Source organism: Oryza brachyantha, chromosome 7 (assembly GCF_000231095.2).
Source record: "Oryza brachyantha chromosome 7, ObraRS2, whole genome shotgun sequence".
NCBI classification, from domain to species: domain Eukaryota; kingdom Viridiplantae; phylum Streptophyta; class Magnoliopsida; order Poales; family Poaceae; genus Oryza; species Oryza brachyantha.
Genome location: NC_023169.2, coordinates 11,613,779 through 11,629,131, shown reverse-complemented (window position 1 = coordinate 11,629,131; position 15,353 = coordinate 11,613,779). Strand labels below are relative to the sequence as shown.

The window sequence follows — 15,353 nt, the reverse complement described above, 5'->3', positions numbered from 1 at the left end:
AAAATAGCTACAAAAAATTTAAATAATCGTTTATCGCTTGTCTTTGTTAGCAAAAGAAATCCGAACAATGTGGCTTACCTACGTGCTGGATCTCGCGTGCGGCCCGACCGAGGGAGCGAGCGAAAAGAACAGCGGGTGGCCCTGTGGGCGTGTGGGCGTGGGCGTGCTGTTGGCTCCCGTTCTCGCACCGGCAGCGCTGGGCCATTTCCGCCATATGGGAACTCCGTCTCGTTGGGTCCGTCCCCACTTTGATCCAGCAAGTTACGGCGTCTTCGGCCACGTACGTTCACGTCTGCCGTGTCGGGATTTTTTTATTTCAAATTTTATTTATAAATAATTTACAAATTTAATTTTGTATTTAAAAAAAATTCACTGAACTAACCTCCTGCCACACTCTAGTAGGGTGGAATGCTAACGTGGCAATGGCCACTAGGCCGGGAGGAACAGCCGACAACGGCAGATCTACCCATTTTGCATTTAGCCAATGCAAAATGTCCGCGGGTGCCTAGAACTTTTCATAATTAAATCGCGGTTTGATACATATAAGTATAACGCATGCCATTGTGTAATCACAAATACTATATTAGCTTAACGGTCAAGGCTCCTCTCTTCTATCTATGAAATCAAAGGTTGAATACTCGAAAAACATATTTCCTTTTTGTTAACCACTGAGTCAAGGTAGTGTTTGAGATTATACAATACATGCATTATATATATGAAACTCCGGTTTACTTGCGAAAAGTTTCCGAATGCCCATAGACATACATTACCCCTTGCCGTCCCTACAGAAGGCGAAAACTCTAAATGCAAAATAGATCAACCCGCTGTTGGCCATGTCAGCATTCCACCCTCGTAGAAGGCGGAAAGATGTTAGTTGTGTGAATTTTTAAAATACAAAATTAAACATATAAATTATTTAATAAATAAAATTCAAAATTCAAAAAAATTCTGCCGTGTCGTGTCGGTGCGGATGCCTTTCAATGCCGTGCGGGGCTTCTTCACGCGGCGCCTGCTGGATCTGGACACGACCACGTGGATCGGTCGACACACGTTAAACTCACCATGTCCTTTTTTTTTTCTTCCTCGAAAACACGGCCGGCCCGATCAGACCACATTACTCATAATTTTATATATTTTTCATGTTATAAATAAATTAGTACTATATATCATTTATATAATATAATCAATATTGATTGACGCACGAATTTAATATTACTTATCTCTGCAATATATACAAACCATGTCTCATATAAGACATGTTTTCTTCATTTTCTTTATTTAATCACTTGTTATATCATCTTTCATCACATGTGACAATTCATTTAATTTTATAAATATCTTTCTAGTCATTAAATTGTAAATGTCGTTATCTCACGGTTCACCTCTTTGTTTATATTCTGACGGGTAACTTGGGAGAAATAGTTCCAACCCAGATGCTCACCTATTTTTGTCAGGAATTCAACGTTTTATCTTCCTGCCATCTAAGGGTAAGTTCGAGAGGGTGGAAAGAAGAAAAATAATGCAAAATAAGATGAATTATTAGTGCATAATAAATTGAGTATTAATTATTTTAAACTCCAAAAATTGATTAATGTAGTTTTTAAATAATTTTTCTACAGAATTCTTTTATAAAAAAACACATTGTTTAATCGTCTGGAATACATGTTTGTAAAAGATAAGGAATATTTTCTCTCTATATTGTGCTCCCGAACCCAACCTTACCATAGTTTTCATGGCCCACCAAATTTCAAGCCTGGTCCTGCGTATTTTGCTCGACAAAAGCTTTTCCAATTTTAATTGAATTTCCCTCTAGCGATAACTTCAAACTCCTATGTGAACATATATATTCTAGAGGGATGGACCGCAATGTGTTGTAACTAACCTAGCCTAACTTTTTAAGCTCCTAGTGGTTAATCTATCAGTCGGATACTAGTAGATTTGACATATCACATATTGACTCGTATTTACTTTAGTCTTTTTTAGACAGCATACTCGTCGATTTAAAGACTTTTTTCACTCATCCCTACTCATTTATAACTAACCTTTTTTATGAAAGCAACATACCCATTAATAGTGATATGTCTATGGCAATTTCATCAATATCAAAATATACTTATTTAATATACACTGACTACTTGTAAAGGATTGGGTGTACATGTGGACATTCATGAGGACTAGTGTGCGCATGTGTATCCGTGGTGTCTGAGATTTTAATGTGTTTTGTGATTGTTCATCGCAACCAAAATTATGACCATGTATATACTCCCTACATCCATAAATGCAAGGGTTTGAAATCCTTTTAATCTATACTAGCACTGTATTACTCACTAAGTTGCATTGCTAAGCGTAACCCTTATTAATCCTTAAACAAAGCCCCTCCAAATATCACTCTTAGTTTAAGATTCCCCTATAAGTTGATTTCTTTTTTTAGTTAGGCATTTTCATCCACAATCTGATATGGTTTTCAACAATAACCTAACTGAACTCATATAAACCGATGTAGGATGGGTTGAGTTAGCGGGTTGAATGGGTTATCTGTTTGTTTTTCTTGGTAAAAATAAAGACTAGCAAACAAGTAATAGACGAACATGGTTCTTCTTGATGAGGTTGGTAGAGTTAAATATGCAACCCTTGCTCTGGTGCTACTAGATTAACGAGGATAATTTATATCTTGGTGTCATAGCTGAATACTGGGTTCGCAAGTCGAGCATGCTCAAAGAAAGCGTTTTCGAACACCGGTATTGAACCAAAGCTTATTAAGTGCATAACAACATGGATGAAGCTTGATCATTTGAACAACACCATAAAAGTAGCTCCACGAACGTGACAACTACATCCAGCTGCTACAACAACAAGAGTAACAACTGTTTGCCAAAATTATTTGATCTAGTGGACTTCATAACCATGTTAACCATAAGATACGCTCGGTCATCTAGAGCATACGGAAAATATCATGAAAATACGTGAGTAATGACGATAGGATAGAATTTCAAACAAAATGAATTAGGAGAGGGTATTTGTAATAAATCAACTTATAGATGAGAATTTTAAACCAAGAGCAACATTTTGACGAGTTTTCGCAATGTTCCCAATATTTGAATTATTAAGGATCAAAGTAATTGAACCTTATTCTTAAACTTGTTTTGCGATTACATGACAGATGTATACGTGTGCACACCACTACTCACGTATTGCCACACCCACACCCGCAAATACACTCTCTAACACATACTCAATGAGATGGATACTAGTGATATGTCTTTGATCTCAATAAATTTTGTTGAAAACCCACATGAACGTGTGTGATCTTAAACTTTAGTACTAAACAATTTATAATGTTTTACTACTTTGGTCCTAAAAAAGTATTTATAGATTATTTATCAGAGATTAAAGTTGAGAAGAAAAGACTATGATGCTCCTAATAAATGAAGAATAAATGAGGATGGTAGGGTAAGTGGGAATAAAAGGAAAAACATTGAATGTGAATTGATTGATGAGATAAGTAATAGTGTGAATAGTGATAAAAAGAAATATGTATAAAAAGGGGCGAAATGCCTCTAACAGAGTTGGTTAGGTGGCTCTACTAGCGCTCCTCATATATGGGTTTGACTACTCGAAACCAATCCCCACGTCTGTCTATCCCAAAGCACACTGAGGTTAAAATAATCTTCTCATGTGTCCTACACCAAAGCACACTTGTAAGGCCCGGTGTCACGACCTCTACTGGGGGGCTACCTGTCAAGGCTGGAGGTGGGCCAAGTCCTGCGCAACCCAGGTGTTCCTAGAGGCCCAATCCCAAGTTTGCTGGAGACAGCTGGGTCGCGTGAGTTGTATTTGAGGCAGTGAGCAGAGAAAGAGACCGGGGCATCCATGTAGGAACTAAACCTGGCACTCTGAATCCTTCCTCTATACTGCTTCTCTCTCTCTCGCCATACTTTCTCTTCGATCTCTCCCCCTTCTCCTGCTTCTCAAGTGTTTCGATCGGGAACGTGACATCTGGTATCAGAGCCATCGATCTGGAGGAGTACCCCAAACCACGCTACACCACGCGCGCACAGAGCAAGGCAGCGGACATGGAGCAGCAGCTGACGGAGCTCGATAAGGCGCCGGTAGAAATCCAGGTGCAGAACAAGGCGATCCAGGCCGTCGTCGAGTCGCTGGAGGACATCAAGGTGTCGGTGAAGGAGCTTGCGGAGTGGAAGCCAGACATGGACAAGGCAGTGGAGGAACTTCGCGGTGAAGTTGGGGTGCTTCGAACGCAAGTGGGGCAGATCGCCAGGAATCCAGTGCTTGCCGTCAAGCCCATGGATCTGCCACCCCTTCTACCTACACCGCATGCGGCGCCGACACTGGAAGCGAGCGGAACCAAGGAGGAGCTTGTGACCGGAGCGGGAATTCTTGCTGGGCCGCATGGCCACCGCGTCGACTACACGAGCCGGGGGATGGAAAATGGGGACCAGGATTCCCTAATTCCACCTCCGGGTATGGGTACGATTCATCCCCACTCGTTTACCTTTTCTCCTGCGAATTTTGGATCAACTATGGGGTCAGGTTCGGGGATGGTGTATCACAATACCACTCCTCGGCTAGATTGCCCAAGTTTCAATGGAGAGGGACCCCGGGCTTGGCAGTTGTTGGCCGAGAATTTTTTCCGAACATGTGGGGTGCGTCGGGATTCGTGGATCGGTGTGGCCATCATGTAGTTCTCAGGGGCAGCACTGAAGTGGCTGCAGGCTTCGAGAGCACATGAATGTTCAACCACTTGGGAAGAGTTTGTGACCGCGGTGTGTGCCAAGTTTGGTTGGGAAGAGTTCCAGAAATTGTTGCATAGCCTCAATCGCTTGCAACAAACTGGGTCTGTGTTGGAGTATGCAGCTCAGTTTGATGACCTGATGCAGAGTCTTTTAGCTCATCATCATTCGTGGAAACCAGAGTTTTTTGTTACTCATTTCGTGGATGGGTTGCGTGTGGAAATTCGTGCTGCTGTGGTGTTACATTGTCCGCACGACTTGGATACTAGCGTCTCGTTGGCGTGTTTGTAGGAAGAGATGATCGATGTTTGGCGATCGGAGCAGACGAAGGTGGCCACAGCACCGCCCGTTCATCCGAATTTCCTTGGAGCCTAGCCTTTGCCACCTCCGCCACCGAGGGCACGTGTTCAAGTGGGTGCTAGCAGTCGAGCCGACGATCGACGGGGAACTGAAGTAACACGGCAGTCTGGGGATGATAAACTGGCAGCCTTGTGGGCCTACCGTCGAGCTAAAGGCCTCTGTCACAAATGTGGAGAACGTTGGTCGAGGGATCACAAGTGTGGTTCAACTGTCCAGTTGCATGTCGTGGAAGAGTTGATGGAGTTGTTACAAGGGGATCAGGCGGTCGCGGATGGTGGTGACACAAAGGAGGAAGCCAACTCGAATGATGGCCACACTTGCGTTATCTTCTGCAGCCGTATCAGGAATTGCTTCACCTAATACTGTTCGGCTGTTAGGTATGCTTCAACGCCGGGAGGTGATGATTTTGGTTGATTCTGGCAGTACACACAGTTTCTTGAGCAAGGGAATGGCAGCACTCATGGACGGTGTTCAACCTGCTGCTCGCCCTCTTCATGTGCGAATCGCGGATGGGTGTATGTTGGCATGTACTTTGGAAATTCCGCACTGCGAATGGTGCATTCAAGGGGAGACGTTTCGAACTACACTGAAGGTCGTGCCACTGGGTTGTTATGATGTGATATTAGGTATGGATTGGTTGGTGCAACACAGCCCGATGATGGTGGATTGGGCTCAGAAAACACTTGCACTTCCAGCATGAGTAGCGACCCATGGTGTTGTACGGTGTGAACCCAGACATTACACCCTGTTCGGCGCTCTCAGCATCGTAGCTTTGTACTCTGAGGAAGCGGGAGGCAGTGGGTCGAGTCATCCAGTTGTGCTCAGTGGAACCACTAGCAGCTACCGATCACATTCCGGAGGAGGTACGCCTGCTACTAGCTGAATTTGCGCATCTGTTTGAGGAACCTAAAGGACCGCCACCGACTCATCAGTTCAATCATAGTATTCCCTTGTTGCCTGGAGCCAAACCGATTAACCTTTGGCCTTATCGGTACAAGCCGGCTCAGAAAGACGAGATTGAAAAACAAGTCAAGGAGATGCTGTCACAAGGGGTTATTCAACCTAGTTCCAGTCCTTTTGCTTCTCCTGTGCTATTAATCCAAAAGAAAGATGGTACGTGGCGCTTTTGTGGACTACCGTCATCTCAATGCTATTACGTTAAAAAACTGTTATCCTCTTCCGATTATTGACGAGTTGTTGGATGAGCTTGCAGGGGCTTGTTTGTTTTCCAGCTTGGATTTACGCGCGGGTTATCACCAGATTCGGATGTGTCTCGAAGATGAGCATAAGACAGCCTTCAAGACACACCATGGACATTTCAAGTTCAAGGTGATGTCCTACGGGCTAACCAGTGGTCCAGCAACCTTCCAGGGTGTGATGAATACAATTTTAGCCCCTCTATTGCGCAAGGGTGTGCTGGTCTTTATCGACGATATCCTCATATACAGCTCAAATCTGGAAACTCATGTGCAGTTGCTCCGTCAAGTTTTTCAGATCCTCTCCGAGCATCAATTGAAGGTGAAACGCTCCAAGTGCTTGTTTGTTCAACGCAGTTTGATATATTTAGGTCATGTTATTAGCGCGGCGGGTGTCTCTACGGATCGCAAGAATGTGCAAGCTGTCGAGAACTGGCCAGTGCCCACGTGTGTCAAGGAAGTACGAGGTTTCTTGGGAATCGCTGGTATCGCAAATTCGTCCGCCATTTTGGTATTATCAGTCGCCCTCTCACTGATTTGCTGAAGAAGGAAATAGTATTCATGTGGACTAGTGAGCACGACGCTGCCTTCCAGGCTCTGAAGACGGCCTTGCTCACTGCACCCATGTTGGCTCTGCCGGATTTCACTCAACCTTTTGAGATTGAAACTGATGCTTCAGATCGGGGAATTGGCACGGTACTTATGCAACATGGCCATCCAATTGCTTTTCTGAGTAAAGCTTTGGGACCACGGACACGAGGGTTGTCTACCTATGAAAAGGAGAGTTTAGCTATTTTAATGGCCGTGGATAAGTGGCGCTCGTACCTGCAATTCGTAGAGTTTATCATTCGCACGGATCAACGCAGTTTGGTGCATTTGGGAGACCAGCGTCTTGCCACACCATGGCAAATCAAGGCTATGACTAAACTTCAAGGACTGCAGTATCGTCTGATCTACAAGAAAGGCGTGGACAATCGCGCCGTCAATGCGTTGTCTCGCCGTGAGAATACAGACATGGGCGCGCTGGCTGCCATTTCTTCCTGCGTGCCTGTGTGGCTGGAAGAGGTTCAAACCGGCTATGAGGAGTCTCCATCTGATCGCCAGTTGCTCCAAGAACTTGCGTTGGGCTCCCATCAGTCCTCAGATTTCGCGCTTAAAGATGGCATCATCCGCTACAAGGGACGGATTTGGATCGGCTCTAATACTCGCCTTCAGCAAAAAGTACTGGGTGCATTACATGCTTTGGCAGTCGGGGGCCACTCAGGGTTCCAGGTGACATATTGTCGTCTCCGTAAGCTGTTTGCGTGGCCTGGTATGAAAACAGCTGCTCGCTGTTTCGTGGATGCATGCTCGGTCTGCAAACAAGCCAAGTCTGAGCATGGCAAGTATCCGGGGCTCTTACAACCGTTGCCGGTCCCCGAGCATGCCTGGCAAGTGGTTACTTTGGATTTTGTGAAGGGGCTTCCTCGTTCGGCTGGTTTCAATTGCATCTTGGTTGTGGTGGATAAGTTCTCTCGCTATGCTCATATTATTGCCTTGACTCATCCTTACTCTGCCTTGAAGGTTGCCCAGTTATATCTGCACCACGTTTACAAGTTGCGGCCTGCCGCACATGCTGATTTCGGACCGGGATCGGGTGTTTACTAGTACAATTTGGACGGAGCCTTTTCGGTTGGCACATACACAACTATGTCTTAGTTCGGCTTATCACCCTAAGACGGATGGGCAGATGGAGCGGGTGAATCAGTGCTTGGAGGGCTATTTGCGTTGTTTCGTGCATGCTCGTCCTGCCCGATGGTCTCAGTGGTTGTCGTTGGCTGAATTCTGGTATAACACATTGCCACATTCCACCTTGGGCACCACTCCATTCCAGGTACTGTATGGTCATAGCCCGCGCCATTTTGGCATCTTGGACTCCGATACCTGTGCTTCGCCAGATCTTGCGGCTTGGTTAAAGGAGTGTGGAGTGGTCACTGAGCTACTCCGGTAGCATCTTCAGTGAGCTAATCAGCGCATGAAGTACCAGGCCGACAAAAACAGTCTGAGCGGGTCTTCCAGGAAGGCGATTGGGTGTACCTCAAAATCTAGCCGTATGTGCAAATGCTAATCGCAAATTAGCGTTTCGCTATTTTGGTCCGTTTCAGGTGCTGCAACGTGTTGGGGCGGTGGCATATAAGTTGGCGTTGCCGGCGGACTGCGCAATTCATCCCATGGTACATGTGTCCCAGCTCAAACAAGGGGTGCCTCCTTCAACACCTGTCCAAGCTTCGCTACCTCCGGGTTCCACACTCCTGACGCCGGAGCGCGTCATCATGCATCGCCTGTGCTAGCACGGTGGCACCACCATCCCTCAAGTCTTGGTGCAATGGACGGGCCAACAGCAGGACCTGGCGACATGGGAGGACGAGGAGGCGCTGCATCAACAGTTTCCAGATGCACCAGCTTGGGGACAAGCCGATTCTCAAGATGGGGGAATGTCACGACCTCTATTGGGGGCTACCTGTCAAGGCTAGAGGTGGGCCAAGTACTGCACAACCCAGGCGTTCCCGGAGAACCAATCATACGTTTGCTGGAGACAGCTGGGTCGCGTGAGTTGTATTTGAGGCGTGAGCAGAGAGAGATCGAGGCATCCATGTACGAACTAAACCTGGCACTCTAAATCCTTCCTCTATACTGCTTCTCTCTCTCGCCATACTTTCTCTTCGATCTCTCCCCCTTCTCCTGCTTCTCAAGTGTTTCGATCGGGAACCTGACACCGGGGACTATCCTATCCCCTCAGGTTAAGTTTTATATATAAACAAACATGAAATAATACCATTATACTAGTGTACCAAGCCACACAAAGTGAAACGAAGGGTTGTAATTCTGCGCTGAACTTTTTACCATTAAGGTGTTGGCATCAGACTTAGAAAATTTTCTTATGAAATTGCGCCACTGTGCAAACACAAGTGCATGGTAGATTGAGAAAGATTATGCCGACAGTAGGGCAACGAACCGTAAAACAGAAGCCATCTCTGTGTGTTTATCGTATGCCTAACGAGATATCAAAAGATATACTTTAGTTCAATATAAAATTTAAATTATAGAAATTTTTATATTTTCTATATCTTATAATGAAGTGTGTAGCAGGTGGCAGGTCTCTGAGCCCTGCGAAATTAATTTGCTCCCGGTTTTAGTCATCAGTCATCACGCGGGTCGCGAGGAGGTGGCCGGCCAACTTCTGCGGACGCCGCACCGGAGGAGGAACCGAGGAGAGGTCTACTGCCCGCGAGCCTCGCCGCCGGCGAACCCCTCCAACCCACAGGTGAGAGGCCGGGTAGGTGGGGGGTTTTGTGGCTGGGGATTATCGGGTGATGCCTTGGTTTTACTTTCGTTCTGGGATTTAATCGGCGGGGATCCTACTTCGAGGGGATTTGGTGGGGGGACGACGCCGGCGCCGCTGGGACCTTGCTCAACGCAAGGAGGGTTTCGCGAAATCGCAGGCGGTCCGTCGCCGTGGAGGGCGCCGGCTTGCGCATCTCCTCCTGCTCTTTGAGCCCTCGATGCTGCTAGCGGCACCCCCAGTCGGATGGACATCGATGGTTGGATCTGATTGGTGATGGAGTGTAGAGAGCAAGTAAGAAGAACCGAAGAAGGAATGGTTCCGATGTTTAGTTAACAAATACTCGTATGGTTTAATTAACTAATATAAAAAGCTTTGTTGCAGAGGCTACAGATTTTTCTTATGAATTCCTGTGCTTTTCCTTTGCTCCATCCTAACAACTATTCATACAAAATACGCATGCACTTTTCCTATGTTATGTTTTTCGAATGCCAGCATTCCAGAGGAGGTCTGATAAGGTCTGACATTAATGTTGAGTGATAGTGCCCCACATTATGAATGTCTGATGGTCCTTTCTACATTGTTTGAACCCCTTTGACCAATGCAAACTGCACAATTGCAATGCAAGGAAAAGCTGTTCTTTCCATTTTCCACTGTTATGCCATTTCAGTACTAATGAACAAACAATTAATTCACCTACCGACCTACGTGTCATTACTTGTGTGGATGGTGCTGCAGCTAACCTATCATTATGCGGAAATTAAGCTATCTGAGGCATATTTGGATTTGCTTTCGTTGACAAAATCAGCCAATATGGTTTGAGTTTTATGGCATCTGCTTCAGATATCCCTTAGCTAATGACTAAGCAATTTAATCACACAAACAGTAATGTAAAGAAGTTTAAATTTTGAAACCCAAATTCAAGTTAATATTGAAACTATTTCCTGAAAATATTGATCATGCTAGTACTTTCTAATTTCATGTTCCTGGTGCTTCTGTTTTCTTATGTGAGCTGTTTTTGATCTATTATTATCTCACAGTATATGTTCTTGGTGAATAAACTTGAATATATCTATCTTCAGGCACCATGTCAATGTCACTGTTCCCAGGGATGGATCTTACGAAAATGGACGCTCCTACTCTTACTCTCCTTGGAGCAGCCTGCTGTGTAATGCTATCTATGCATTTTACAGTACAATTGGTGTCACAGCATCTTTTCTATTGGAAGAATCCCAAGGAGCAGAAGGCTATACTCATTATAGTGATCATGGCTCCATTGTATGCTATAAATTCCTTTGTTGGCCTTCTGGATATCAAGGGAAGTAAAACGTTTTTCACGTTCTTGGATGCTGTCAAAGAATGCTATGAAGCACTGGTGAGTCCTCTTGGGTTAGCCGCTTTCTTGGACCCGGTTTTCGTGATTCACTAACTTCTCTTCATTTCACTATGTAGGCTATTGCTAAGTTTATGGCACTGATGTACAGCTACTTGAATATATCTATTAGTAAGAACATAGTCCCCGATGAGATCAAAGGGAGGGTGCTTCATCACTCCTTCCCTGTTTCCCTTTTTCTGGTATTTGACTTAATCCTTATACCCTGCTCTACTATTAGATGTTCCTATATCGATACTTCAGTGCTAAGATTCTGTTTGATTACTTCTTTTACATAACACTATATAATTTACTCAAGTTATGATGAATTAGCATGATATTATAACTCCCCTGTTTCTCTTTAACCGATATTTTTCTCCTACCATGGATCACTATTCATATTTGAATTCTAAATTTCTATTTCAATACTTCTTGAGTAAAATTCACGACCGGTCCTTAAAGTTGTGGCAAAGTGCCACGTAGGTCCATGATCTTGCAAATTGCAAGTTAAGGTCCAAAATCATGTTTTAATGTATCATCAGTAGTCCAAAGCTCGTTTGACTCGGCTCGGGCGTTGACGTGGCATGGCACATGGGCAGGATTATTGCATTTTTGTCCCTAATGTTGCCATTTAATCTCTCCTAGTGCATAAACCACAAAATCCCCCAGATTCCCCAATCTTCTTTGGCCTCTCCCCAAACCTTCTTCTGCCTCCCCACTTGGATTCATTGACATCTCCACCTTGGCGGTGTCGGTTAGGGTAGCGGCAGTGGTCGGCGCTTGTGGTCCTCAGGGACTGTGGCAGTGGTGTTCCCATGAGGTCATTGCGCGGTGCTCGGAGCAGTGGTATGGTTAGGAATAGATACTTTTGCTTGCTGGTTAGCACTACTTTTGCTTGTTGGTTAGTTGAAAAGAAAAGGAATGACTTCAACAACATAGAAGAATACTTTTGCTTGCTGGTTATAAAGGTTGTGATGTCATGTTAGATAACATGTGATGTCAGAAATACTTGTTATGTCATATTTGCTTTTGATGTCAGACCATATGTATGGCTGGCTATGAAGCCTGGGATCCTTTTGCTCAAAACATGATGGCAGCCTGAAAGATAATGGCAAGAAATATTTATTTCAATTTCTGTTTCAACCTTCCGTTACCCTGCCATTTCATATGCATAACTGAATCTAATATCTTTTTCATCCTGCCATTTAAGATCCTACAAAAAGGACACCACATGCTGAATTTTTCATGCAAACAACTTCATTTATCAAGAAAGCTTAGAAATTTTCTTCCATTCTGCAGAAACTTTAATCTGACTTCATTACAAGCACAACTTCAGCTCAAACATTACAGACAGACTAAAATTGTCATCACTTCAACCAAAGAACAACCATTTCACAAACTAAACCCCAACAACAAACCAAATACCCACTAGCAAGCTTCTCAGGATCACCATTATCTCCCTACCAATTACCACTATAGCTAAAAGTATCTTCTTCAGTTCATCCTCTTGGCTCTTGTGTTTCAACAGGCGGCTTCAAATCTGTAGAGACTAGACTACCACCAAATCCTCCTCAGGAATTAAACCAAGCCTCTTCAGATACTTGATGTACCCCTCTTCCCAATACCAGAAATTACACCCAGATTGATCCTTCTACAGAAGTTCAAGTATGTAAAAGATATCATGCACTGTCAACTCCCAAAACCTACACTAAATGAACTCAAATCCAGATTACCTCGTGGTCAGGCAAGTGTAGAAGATTTGTCCCTGATTAGCAATCGTCATCACTGTGAGCTCCACAATCCTCTTCTTCTTGCAGCAAGGGCATTGAATTAGAGGTAAATCCGGTCTTCTCCTCCGGACAAAGGATGACGACAAGCAACTCGCATTAGCCAAGCACCTGCTGACGAAGTCGACACCCTCCTCCTGCTCCTCGCGAAATTTCGTCGCTCCCCGTGAATCGCTCCTAGATGAAGCTCGCAGTGACGAAACCCTAGCAGCAACGGTGGGGATTTGGGGGACTGTGCACTGTGGGAGTGGGGGGAGGGTCTAAATGACAACATTCGGAGGGGGGGGGGGATGCAATAGTCCTGCCCACGTGCCATGCCACATCGACGCCCGAGCCGAGTCAAACGAGCTTTGGACTGCTGATGTGATGCATTAAAACATGATTTTGGATCTCAACGTGCAATTTGCAAGATCATCGACCTACGTGACACCTCGCCTCGCTACAACTTTAAGGACTTGCCATGAATTTTACTGTTACATCTTTATATAGCGTTGTCTGGAATATGGATTAATTAAACCAAGTTACCCTGAGTCATGTTTAATTTTGATATAATATTAACAGCAGTTTATAATCTTTCTCATACCAAATTGTCCTGTATGCATGCACCCAAAGCCGATGTTTTCTTAAGAATGTGCATCACCCTTCTGCATTTCTGTCTTGTACCTAGAATTTGCAGAGTCAGTCTCAAAGCTTTAAGAACTTCAGTTTATAGTTAGAATTTAGAGTGTTCCTTTTTTTAATACTCGCTTCACTTCTATCTGTTCTGAAAGGAACTGATATGTTTGTGACGTTGTGCTAGGGCAGCCCCGCAATGTTCGATTGGAGCATAAAACACTGAAGCTTCTGAAGTACTGGACCTGGCAATTTGTTGTTGTTAGGCCTGTATGCTCCATTCTAATGATTACTCTTCAGCTTCTTGGGCTGTACCCCAGTTGGGTCAGCTGGACATTCACAATCATACTGAACTTTTCAGTCTCCATGGCTTTATATGCATTGGTTATTTTCTACCACTTGTTTGCAAAAGAGCTGGCACCTCACAAGCCTCTTGCAAAGTTCCTATGCATCAAAGGGATTGTCTTTTTCTCTTTCTGGCAGGTAAATCATCTACTTTTCCTGAATGAAAGCCATTTAATAGCCTTTTCTTTTAGTACTTTATGGACCAGTAGGTTACTTCTTTACTTCTTTCTTGGGTTTGAATGCTCTAGTGCATCTTTGCAACAGTATTTACCTTGATCTATACATCTGAACGTTTGATTGAACAATGTCAATGTAGACTTTGCAAATAGTTTAGACCTGTTACTTCTGGGTGCTGTGGTGACTTATCATGAGTCATGAAGCTTCATCACATTTATTCTTTGGATGTAATTAGGTATTTGAGACAGACAGCTGTTTTATTTTTGTACGTGTACTTTCTAATGAATTCAGAATGTTCTGCAACTTTAGTTTTCCTGAACTGGTATTTAAATGTCAGATTTGTTGATTTCCATCATGAATAGGTTCACAACTAAATATCTGTATACCTTGTTACCATTTAGTTTAAAAACAATGCTGGAGTAAGTTGTAAAACAAGTTTAAGTCATACTGAGCATTTCACCTTTAAGGCAAAAAAAGTTATATCATACTGCCTGAATAGACATTCCCAGTGGACACTTTCTAAAGAATACACCATAGTATTGGCACGTCAAGCAACATTGCTGCATGTCTTCCTCGTTTGTCATATGAAACAAATGAGTTAGTCTTAATAGTTGTCTATTCTGTTCAACACTTCTTTTTATTGGTGGTTAGTTTCTGAATTCCGTTGTTTTTCTGCAGGGCTTTGCTTTAGAGGTTTTAGCTGCTGTAGGGATCATTCAGTCCCACCATTTTTGGTTGGACGTGGAGCACATCCAGGAGGCAATCCAGAATGTTTTGGTGATAATCGAAATGGTTTTCTTCTCTGTTCTCCAGCAATACGCTTATCATGTTGCTCCATACAGTGGGGCTGATAGGGCGAAGTTTGAGAAGAAGAATGAATGATCCAGGTTTCATACCGAGTAATACCCACATTCTGCTCTATCCAGGACTCATTATCTGTTAGTATCTCAGTTTCCTGTGTATGGATGGTGTTATAAACTCAATATTTCTTATGCACACGAGTAGAGTAAGTACATTATGATCATTAGAAAGTGAGAGGTAATGCCTGAATAAGTGGTGTTTTCGTCTTGTTGAACACAAGACCATGTTGGGTCGAGGATATTGTGTATACACGGTACAGTGTAGCCTTTGAGGAACAAGCAATCCATTATCAATAAAGCTAGTATGTACTTCACTACTTCTATGTCCAAATCACCAACCATCGAGATTTCGCTCCCACATTTTCATCCAGTTACCGACCACGGACACCTCCTATCAAGGGTATTTAACACGGGTAATTTCTCCTGTTCTTTCAATTATTGTCATGTGAAATTCATTTGTTCTAAATGGGCATAACCTCTGGTAGTGTTGTGACGTGCTCTGATTGTGTCGAGGACATGTTACTCCCTCCTTTTGCCTCTTTCAGCTGACACGGTGAAGTGTGAACGACTG

General features: G+C 43.9%; 1 protein-coding gene across 1 annotated transcript; it reads left to right on the top strand.

Moving 5' to 3' along the window:
- The first annotated feature begins 9,439 nt into the window (after window positions 1–9,439).
- Window positions 9,440–15,099, top strand: LOC102719599 (transmembrane protein 184 homolog DDB_G0279555-like). Its single transcript, XM_006657673.3, has 5 exons — window positions 9,440–9,611; window positions 10,712–11,004; window positions 11,082–11,204; window positions 13,593–13,883; window positions 14,601–15,099. Exons 2-5 carry the CDS (start codon window positions 10,717–10,719, stop codon window positions 14,802–14,804), a joined length of 906 nt encoding a protein of 301 aa, XP_006657736.1. The 5' UTR covers window positions 9,440–9,611; window positions 10,712–10,716; the 3' UTR covers window positions 14,805–15,099.
- The last annotated feature ends 254 nt before the right edge of the window (window positions 15,100–15,353 follow it).

What these genes read in the sequence shown, in the direction of transcription:
- LOC102719599 (XM_006657673.3), top strand. Translation starts at nt 10,717, where the DNA reads ATGTCAATGTCACTGTTCCCAGGGATGGATCTTACGAAAATGGACGCT. An exon ending in AAGAATGCTATGAAGCACTG is followed by an intron (nt 11,005 to 11,081) that starts GTGAGTCCTCTT and finishes TTCACTATGTAG; the next exon opens with GCTATTGCTAAGTTTATGGC. An exon ending in TCCCTGTTTCCCTTTTTCTG is followed by an intron (nt 11,205 to 13,592) that starts GTATTTGACTTA and finishes GTGCTAGGGCAG; the next exon opens with CCCCGCAATGTTCGATTGGA.